Source organism: Ictalurus furcatus, unplaced genomic scaffold (assembly GCF_023375685.1).
Source record: "Ictalurus furcatus strain D&B unplaced genomic scaffold, Billie_1.0 scf5, whole genome shotgun sequence".
Taxonomy (NCBI): Eukaryota; Metazoa; Chordata; class Actinopteri; order Siluriformes; family Ictaluridae; genus Ictalurus; species Ictalurus furcatus.
The window spans coordinates 704,475-715,234 of NW_026521054.1; the positions used below are offsets into that span (position 1 = coordinate 704,475).

Consider the following 10,760-nt stretch of genomic DNA (forward strand, 5'->3'; position numbering starts at 1 on the left):
GGAAGTTGACATACCCCTTGCAGGAAAAAGAGACCCTGTGTAATCTGTTTAAACGACTTTTACGCATGTTTTGCAGAGAGATCATTTTCACCTTGCTGTTTGGGTCTCTGTCCCACACTGTTACAATGCAGTATTGAGAGAGCGCGAGGGAGATCGATTTTCTATCAGAAACAGTAACTATATAAAATGGACGTCAACACGCACCACTCTGTGAGGTCATTTCTCGCTCTCAACAGAGTAGTTGTGATTGTTTAGTGTTTACGACAGGGCCAAAACATTCAAGGCCATGGTGTATTTTGACTGTTCCTGTAGCATAATCTCACCAAACTGTGTGTACATGAGTCCACAGACACCGAGTCTATTCACAGTTCCATGCTGTATAGATGTTCTGCTCATCCTCACTGTACCGTAAAGGTCAGAACCTCACATCTGTAACCTTGTAGCTTTCCTTAATAAACACGACTGCAACCAAGCTTGTGTATCACTACTATTTTTAGATCTCCGCCTCTCAAAAGTATTGGCACCCTACGCGGCCGGCTCTCAAATCTGTTGGCGCCCTACGCGGCCGGCTCTCGAATCTATTGGCGCCCTATGCGTCCGGCTCTCAAAACTATTGGCGCCCTTCACGGGCAGTTCTCAAAAGTATTGGCACCCGATCCGAATTTTGCCACGGCAAGCACCACTCACATTTTCTTCAGGAAATGTACCTTAAAATAATAAAAAGTCTCTCACTATCTGATCGAGAAGGAGTGGATCAGCTTCGGACACAAGCTGGCCTCGGTGTGTATGAGCAGTGAGGGCGTGGTTGTGTGTGGGCGTGTGAACGCATGTATATTTAACCCCATCTCTCTGTGTGTTTCTCAGCGTGTCGGCCTTGGAGATGAGAATCACGCCAACTCGGAACGATCCCCTCTCTTTGTGCAGTTCATCGACTGTGTGTGGCAGATGATGAGACAGGTCAGCTACTGATGCTTTACACCACAACACTGTTGAATTCTCCAGTCTGATTGGTCAGAAGGCGTTAGAGACATTTCTGTAACAGCAAGATTCTGATTCCAGCTGCAAGGGAAATTACAGCTTTATAGTGACGTGCTCGTTCCTATAGTAACAGCTCATTCACAGGGTCTAGTATGGCATACGCAATACATAGTCTAAGCTTAATCGTAAACATATTATAAACATGTTACTTAAAGAAAAAGACATATGATCATTGTGATCTAGTTAAGATTTATAAGTTATCTATTTATGGAAGTTTTATGGAAGTAGTCTCCAGTGTTACGGCAGAGAGTACATTGCACTTTCCAGTTTCTCAGTAACATTGCAAGTCTTATTCATTTCAAGAGTTAGGGGGGGAAAAAGAGAGGTTTGTGAGGGAACTATTGTTTTATTTTAATGTTATAAAGTAAGAGATCATAATGAGAACTAACTCTCTTTTCCAGGACATTCCAAATTGTTCTTTGGCTATGCCCCATGTTTGTGCAATGGCTCAGACAGGTTTTTCCTCTTTTCTCAGCTTCAAAATGGCTTGCTTTTCTCCCATAGACAGCTCTCTGGTCTTCATGTCGGTTTATTCTTTTTAACAACAAATGCTGTCTCCACAGGTGAAACCCAGGGCTCAAACCAAGAGAAGACATTCAGAGCTATTCATTCTTTAAAGTCAATTTAACAAGGTACACCAGGGCAGCGAGAAAAACCCATCAGTCACTCCTTCCAGTATTTTTGAACAGTTAATGAATAGGGTGGCTTCAAAAAAGCTGCCATGTTTTAATCTGTTTAACACGTCTAGATGTAAATATGAGGAAATGAAAGCTGAAATTCTGATCTATCGTCTCATATTCGTCTTTTATCTCAAACCCAAATGTCTTCAGTATATAGCAAAAGCAATAGAATTGGCCTTGATGTTCCAATACTTTTGAGAGGACTCTAATTGTAAGAAATAAATATAATTTCCGTACTGAACAAAAGACTGATTATCTGTTCAGACGTTATTGTGCAGATCCACATTTAAGCATCTTACTATACACTGTTAAACCCAGTGTTTGTGTTCTTTCTTTCAGTTTCCTTCTGCTTCTGAGTTCAAAGAGCTTTTTCTCATCCCCATCCTGGAGTGCCCCTACAGCTGCCTGTTTGGTACATTCCTCTACAGCAGTGAGCAGGAGAGAATGGAAAAGGTACGCTCCACATTTCTCCACTAATGGGCAGAGGCTTTCCAGCCTGTTTGATTTTACTGAATGGAAATGAATTTGTCTAAGTGTATTATGACTCTCTCTCTCTCTCTCTCTCTCTCTCTTCTCTCCTCTTTTGTTTTTAGGAAGTACAGGGTAAAACGGTCACTGTGGTCCTACATTAACAGTCAGCCGGAGGACTTCACTAACCCGTTCTATGTGGACTGTAAAAACCAGGTGCTGTATCCACTGGCCAGTCTCACACATCTGGAGCTCTGGGTGGGTTATGTGCGCTGGAACCCACGCATGAGACCACAGGTGCTTATACTGCAAACCACACTCTATGAAATTATGGGGAAATGCTCAAAAATAGTGCTTCCAATATATACCAAAATACCTAGTTACTTGTATAACTGAACAGTGTCACTTCAGACACATGATGAATGTCACTTTTTATTACTAGATGTTTCTGGGTTTTAACACCAAGTTTGCTTTAAAAAAACAAAACCATTTCTATCAGCACAAAGCTAAAAAAACACAAAAGCTGGAGTAATGGGTCGGTAAGCATAAAAAGTGCCGTACACAGTGGAACTGGACACACGAGGATCTCTGACACTGTTGACTCTTCAGTGGTTCCATTGTCAGTTCTAGTTTGTAGGTACAGGTTTCAGTCTTCAACAACATTGTAGTTTTCTTTTTAAAATGCACTCCTTGGTTGTGCTCACTGCATTACGAACTCAAATCCAACATTGTGAGATTTTTTTTTTAAATGTGTTGAAATGGAGTTTTCTTGTGATTCCTCTATATTCCTGTATATTTCATGATTGGCTGGTTAGAAAACTACATGAATGTACAGGTGTTCCTAATAAAGTGGACGGTGAGTGAACATGACGTGGCTGAAACGATTTCCAAAACACTTCAGGAGCAGCTAGCGATAAAGATTAAGGTTACACCGGCTTGATGATTGATCTTTTAATAATGATACATAAATAAATAGAAAGCGAATGGAATGATTTAGAAAATCGGTGTCCCAAAACGAAACTGATGTTTGTGTGCTTTGTTGATTCTTATGTAGATGCCACTCCATCAGAATTTGAGAGAGTTATTGTTTTTTCGTGAAGAACGTGGAGGAGCTCCAGAGAGAGGCCACGTCATCCTGCTCCATCTCCTCATCCTCAGAGCATACTTCTCCCTCCTCACATAGTGGCACACCACTTCACACTGCCGTCTAAATACACACACACACATTTAAGAGCACACGCTGTCTTTACTCAATGAATACACTCTCAGGCACAAGTAGGGAGTGGATGAGTATGAAGCGGGCACACACACACACACACACACACACATTCTTGTTTGCAATTTTTTTTAACTATAGAGAAGTAACCTAGTGTCACATTTTATAAATCCTTAATACTTAAAAATGGATCTTGGAATGATAGTCAGCATGTCTGCAGCATGAATTCATAGTATTTACGATCTAGTATTTGACCTGTAAATATGTAAAAAAGAGAAGTATTCATATATTTGTCCTTACACGTCATGTTCATCTTTCCCTGTGGCCTCATTTGCTCCTCTGTGCCAACTCCCTTTCATCTTTTAACATTTCAATACAGTTTTTAGCTACTTGAAGGTTTTTGTTTGTTTTTTCCCCCCAAAGTGAATCATCCATCTATTTTTGTATTTTATTAGTTACTTTCCATTTTATGTCCGCTCTGTCATCACACTGAAGTGTGATAGTTATGTCCGTATTATTCATTTCTCACAGACCTGCCTTTCACCTTGCTAATATATGGAAGCACTGAATAAACAGTCAATTTGTCATGTTTTTGTATGTCGCTCCGGTTTTGAGTGCAGGTGAGGACTCGCTCGAGCTTCACATGGTGCGGCTGGAACTGGAGGATTTGGAGAAGCAGATCCGCGGCCTACGCGAGAAGCAGGCCCAGCTGCTGGAGCGACAAACTGCGCTGGAAACATCTTGTGCCTCTGCCCACATATCCAAGGTAAGCACACAGCGTGCTATTTCCACTCCCAGGCCCTCTACGCCGTGTGTTTCTCTGTGCAGGGACCGTGCACCTAGGACCTTCCCAGCCGTGGTCTCCGTCACGCCGGCGCCAACACACCTCGGGCCTTGGGTGAACCAGCGGCGGAAGGCGCGGGCTGGACCCCAGGTGAGGAGCTCGCCACCTCCGGTGTTCGAGATTCCGACCAGACCTAACGCTGTGATCGTCGGGGACTCCATTGTGCGGAACGTCCGTGTAGCCTCATCTAAAGGTAAGGTGCACACACACTGTTTTTCTGGTGCTCGTGTCCTTGATGTCGCTGCGCAGGTATCCGGGATCCTGAAGAAGGACGAGCGCATTGGAGCTGTTGTGCTGCACGCTGGGACGAACGACACCAGGCTGCGGCAGACGGAGGTTCTGAAGAGGCACTTGTCCAGCCTGATCGAGACGGTACGAGGCAGATCACCCGCCGCGAAGATCATCGTCTCTGGACCTCTTCCCACATACAGACGTGGAGCAGAAAAGTTCAGTAGACTTCTAGCTTTAAATGATTGGTTAGTCTCTTGGTGTAATGAGCAGAATTTGGTGTTTGTCAATAACTGGAATCTGTTCTGGGAGCGTCCTAGGTTGTTTCATCCTGATGGCCTGCAGCCTCGGAGCGGAACTGCTGTCTGACAACATCTCCAAGGCGCTACACTCCAAGTGACTGTCTACCGTAAGTACATCTTCTGACAATAACGACATTCAGTATAATCAATGTTCAATTAATAATCCGGGCCCGGTAATACATACTATAGAGACTGTGTCTGTTCCCCGAGCTATACAAATATATAGACAATCTCGGAAAGTCTGTCTTCGTAACCTAATTAACCTAAAATTAGATCATACTGAATGCACATCCAGCACCTTTAATCTGAAGCTAGGACTATTAAACATTAGATCTCTTGCGTCTAAGGCTCTTATTGTTAACGACATCATTACTGATCAGGAATGTAATTTAATGTGTTTAACAGAAACTTGGATTAAACCAAACGAGTACATAGCATTAAATGAAGCCAGTCCTCCTGGATACAGTTATGTACATCAGCCTCGTTCAACTGGTAGAGGAGGAGGTGTTGGTCTCATCCATAGAAAAAACCTAAGCATAAATTTAATTCTTCTGAAATTCTTTATACCAGTATAAAGTTATTTTTTGTGGCTACATAAGTAAATTCCTCTCTTATTTACAGGCCCCCAGGGCCATATACTGAATTTCTTAGTGAATCTGCAGACTTTGTCTCAAACCTGGTTGTGTCTGTAGATAAAGCATTAATCGTCGGAGACTTTAATATTCACTTTGATAACCCAGAAGACCCTCTGAGAACAGCGGTTGTGTCCATCTTAGATTCAGTAGAGGTCAATCAGAACGTAATCGGACCTACTCATAATGGTGGTCACACTCTTGACCTCATACTAACATACGGACAATGTATAGGAAATATTGTAACACTTCCACAGTCTGAAGTTGTCTCCGATCATTCTTATGTCGTTCATAATACGTATGGATCATATTTCCACCTCGCCTCGCTACCGCGTAAAACGTACTTTCACATCAGCTACTGCACCGAGCTTCATCAATAACCTCGCAGAAACATCAGTTAGATTTGGATCACCGTCAGATCACATAGAACTCGATCAGGCAACTGAAAGCTTAGAGTCAACACTCCGCTGCACGCTAGATAGAGTGGCTCCACTCAAAAGAAAAATAATTAGAGAAAAAAACTAGCACCCTGGTATAACGATCAAACGCGAACCTTAAAACAGACAACTCGACAATTAGAACGTAAACGGCGTCAAACCAAACTGGTGATATTTCAAACAGCGTGGAAGGAGAGCCTACTGAAATATAGGAAATCTCTTGGCGATGCTAGAAAAATCTATTTCTCCACCTTAATAGGAGACAACAAAAACAATTCTAGATTCCTTTTCAACACAGTAGCAAAATTAACTAGGAATGAAACCACTACAGAGAGAAACACTCAATCATTACATAGCAGTGAAGATTTCATGGAATTTTTCATTGATAAGGCTGAAAATATTAGACGTGAAATACAGGCCATTAAATTAAAACCGGACAGTACTGTAACAAACCCATTACATGACAATGTAGCAATATCAGATCAATGTTTAGAGTATTTTGCTCCGCTTAGAGAGACCGAACTAGCTACATTAATCTCTTCAGCCAATTCATCAACTTGCATACTAGATCCTGTGCCTACATGTTTGTTTAAACAGATTTGTCCAGGAGTAATTGAACCACTTCTAAATATAATCAATTCTTCCCTAAGCACTGGCTATGTACCTAAATCACTTAAATTAGCAGTTATTAAACCTTTGATTAAAAAACCTGACCTTGACCCCTCTCAACTGTCCAGCTATAGACCAATATCAAATCTCCCCTTCATCTCTAAGATCTTAGAAAAGGTTGTACACAGCAGCTCTGCTCGTACTTAGATAGGAATAACATTCATGAAATGTATCAGTCAGGATTTAGACCTCATCATAGCACAGAGACAGCATTAGTTAAAGTAGTAAATGACCTACTACTGACCTCTGATCAGGGTTGTGTCTCACTGCTTGTGTTACTCGACCTTAGTGCAGCTTTTGATACTATAGATCACACTATTCTCCTTGATAGATTAGAAAATGTTGTTGGTATTAAGGGAACAGTCCTCTCCTGGCTCAGGTCTTATCTGACCGATCGTTATCAGTTCGTAGATGTAAATGGTGATTTCTCCGTGCATACTGAGGTTACTTTTGGAGTTCCACAGGGTTCTGTTTTAGGCCCACTGCTCTTTACTTTATATATGCTACCCTTAGGACAAATTATTCATAAACATGGAATTATCTTCCACTGTTATGCTGATGATACACAGTTGTATGTTTCAGCGAAGCCAGAGGACAGACAGAAGCTTAGTAAAGTTGAGGATTGTGTAAAGGACATTAGACATTGGATGTTAAGTAACTTCCTTTTACTTAATTCTGATAAACAGAAATACTTTTATTAGGCCCACGTGTAGCTAGAAGTAATCTTTCTGATCACATGGTTACTCTGGATGGTCTTTCTGTTTCATCATGTGCAGCAGTAAAAGACCTTGGAGTGATTATTGACTCCGGCCTATCATTTGATGCTCATGTAGATAATATTACTAGGATAGTCTTCTTTCATCTCAGAAATATTTCTAAGATAAGAAACATTGTCACTACATGATGCAGAAATACTAGTTGCATGCATTCGTCACCTCTAGATTAGATTACTGTAATGCCTTACTGTCTGGATGTTCCAGTAGGAATATAAATAAGCTCCAGTTAGTCCAGAATGCAGCTGCTAGAGTCCTAACTAGAACTAGAAGATACGACCATATCACACCAATATTATCAGTACTGCATTGGCTCCCAGTAAAATCTTGCATTAACTATAAGATACTTTTATTAACCTATAAAGCACTAAATGGTCTCGCGCCACAATATCTAAGCGACCTTTTGGTTTTCTATGATCCGCCACGCCTACTTGGATCAAAAGATGCAGGCTATTTGACGGTACCTCGAATAGTGAAGGCTACAGCAGGGGGAAGAGCTTTCTCTTATAGAGCCCCACAGTTATGGAACAGTCTTCCTATTAGTGTTCGGGACTCAGACACAGTCTCAGTGTTTAAGTCTAGGCTTAAAACGTATTTGTTTACTCAAGCCTACCCTGACTACCCTGTTCTACTACTTCGCAGTCATAATCTTTTTTCTCCCTCTCTCCTTTCGCCGAACCCCCCACGAATTTATGGAGATACTAGAGATCCGGATCCTTTCTGCCTCTGGATGGAGCTCAAATCTTCTCTAATTCCAGACTGCTGGGACTACGGCTGCTCCTAAGGCCATACAGACTTCATATAAATCCATAATGAAATTTTTCACACTAACTGTTGTTACCCAGATGAGGATGGGTTCCCTTCTGAGTCGGGTTTCTTCCTCTTAAAACATCTTAGGGAGTTTTTCCTTGCCACCGTCGCCACTCAGGGGCTTGCTCAGTTGGGATAAATTCACACCTTTAATATCTGTATACCATGTTGATATTTCTGTAAAACTGCTTTGAGACAATGTCTATTGTAAAAAGCGCTATACAAGTAAAATTGAATTGAAATAAAAAAAGATTGGTCTAGTCACGTATCGTGCTGTAACAGAGATAAGGTAGGATGCAAGCGCAGTGTGAACAGTTTTATTGAGAGACACACAGGCAGGTAAATCCAGAACGTGATCCAAAAACGTAATCCAGTAACATGCAAGGCAGGAATCAAAGTCGTGGTCACGGGATACAGGGTCGATATACCAAACATGAAACAAACAACAGCGAGGGACTGGTAGCGGAGAAACCAGCGTGAACTTAACAAACGAACCTAAACATGAAACTATGGACCGACTGTGGGTATCTATTGTAAGGACTCTAAACTAATCTACTATAACTCATTCAATATTCCGCGCCGTGTGCTGGGAGGCACGCAGTATATATGCGGAGATAATCAGCATTGTAATGGCTGACGGCTGAGGGCAATTCAGACACACGTGAAACTACAGCCAACGACAGAACAGGGAGGAGACATGACAGAAACATAAACAAATGCATGTGTCGAAATGTCACGATTGTCCACAAGGGAAAAGCAGGTGCTCGCGTGCTCACATGCTCCACAGCACGCTGCTTAAAGGGGAACTCGTGACAGGTATCTGGATCGTATCATCAGTAAAAATCCTGATCGGAGCGTCAGTAATGAACACCATTAAACTAAAGCGCTGTGCATCCGACGGGTAAATGAACTCACCCAATCACATCCTATATGAGATTATTCAGATATCTACACAATACACACAGAGCGGTTCGAGAACTGACTCCAGCCCAGAACCATGACAGTGGAAATGTCTAATAGTGTAGCTTTAAATATATTTAAGAGGAGCAGACTTCAAACACTGAACATTGAGGTTTATTGTATTTGTTTACGAGGTAAACAGGCTCACGGTTGTTTTGTGCATACAGTCTGTAAAATGAACTGAAAATATTACATTTAGTTTATCAGAAGGTAAATTAATGTGTCATGGCTCACACGATGTTCCTAAATTCTGTCATAATTGACCAGCTCAAGTTCTCATGCCTACTTGTGTTATATTGTGGCATGAGAAAACTTAAATGTGAAAGTGCAATAAAAAATATGCTGTCACTAAAATCAATTAATAATTGTGGTAAATAATCGAGATCTCAATATCGATCAAAATAATCGGGATTATCATTTTGGCCATAATGGTGCAGCCCTAATTTCAAACAAACTTTTCACGTTGTGTTTATGGGGTATTGTATAGAATTTTGAGGAAAATAATGAATTTAATCCATTTTGGAATAAGGCTGTAACAAAATGTGGAAAAAGTGAAGCGCTGTCACTACTTTCCGGATGCACTGTACATGTGAAGTTCAAGTGATCAAGGTTTCCATGTTTTGGCAGAACTGTGTTTCAATCATTTAACAGGTTAGATGAGACAACCCAGCTTTGTGGCCAATCTGATAAATCACCTCACAAATTAAATGGTAAATCTCTTCATTTAAATTAACGTCAGTTGTAGAGGTGTACGGTCAGGTCAACTTTCAATCAGATAACATGTGGTGGAACCCATGGGTCAAATGTAGCTAAGTGAGTTTGTGATGGGGAGGGAAGGGTGGGGAAAATGAAGCACTTACCGTTGAGCTCAGGCGGAATGGGAACTCCATTGAGATGGTGCAAGAACAGTGCGGCTCCTCTGAGGAAGGGCAGGATGCCTGCCTTTACACAACGCCAGAGATGCCAACCCGAGCTAGTCTCACGCAGGCTATTAACACACACATGCACGTGTTAAGATCATTTCTACAGCACTGTAAATGAAAGCTCTGTGACTGAAGTCAAAACAATAAGTTTCCCAGGCTCACAAAGGAGTTTTTGATGAATGGGTGTGAAAGAGCTCATGGGATTGATTACTACTATTATGAATAATAATAATTTTGCTGTCTCACCAGCCTACATGAGTCCTCAATGTGTTATAGAGAAGACAGACACTCTCTTCCTGCTCCCACTCCTCTCCTTCACGCTCCTGCTCCATGGTCAGCTCCTCTGTGGACACACCACCAATGTTAACGAGGGCTGTCCAATTAATGTGTTAATAATAATAATAATAATAATAATAATGATCTACAGGTTTGGGGCAACTTTTTGGACACCATTAATGAATATTTCTGAACCAAAATCATGTTCCTGGTTGGATGCTCGGCATCTCTAATAAGCAGTAAGTTTTGGCAAAACTCAAAACAAAATTAACAACTCAGACGCAAAACCATTGCTGTTCACAGAACAGTCTACTAAATACTGAAACAGTATAAAAAAAACAAATAGTAAATAAACACGTGGACTGCAGCATGTATAGAAACATTTCTTTAGGATTAAATTTAAACACTTTAAAAATTGTGTTCACCCTCCCCAAAAATAAAACCCTACACAAATCTAACGCTGTTGGCTGCAGTGAATTACTTTGACAGCAAACACGTTATTAC

The 10,760-nt window shown here is 41.3% G+C and overlaps 1 protein-coding gene across 1 annotated transcript; it reads left to right on the plus strand.

Annotated features, from left to right (window-relative positions):
• Positions 1 to 1,955: 1,955 nt before the first annotated feature.
• On the plus strand, positions 1,956 to 9,310 carry LOC128604903 (uncharacterized). The gene is made up of 3 exons (XM_053620015.1): positions 1,956 to 2,171; positions 2,312 to 2,483; positions 4,023 to 9,310. The coding sequence occupies exon 3, from the start codon at positions 4,046 to 4,048 to the stop codon at positions 4,841 to 4,843; it is 798 nt and encodes a 265-aa protein (XP_053475990.1). The 5' UTR covers positions 1,956 to 2,171; positions 2,312 to 2,483; positions 4,023 to 4,045; the 3' UTR covers positions 4,844 to 9,310.
• The last annotated feature ends 1,450 nt before the right edge of the window (positions 9,311 to 10,760 follow it).

Bases quoted from the DNA above. Each gene is read 5' to 3' on its own strand.
- LOC128604903 (XM_053620015.1), top strand. From the start codon at position 4,046: ATGGTGCGGCTGGAACTGGAGGATTTGGAGAAGCAGATCCGCGGCCTA.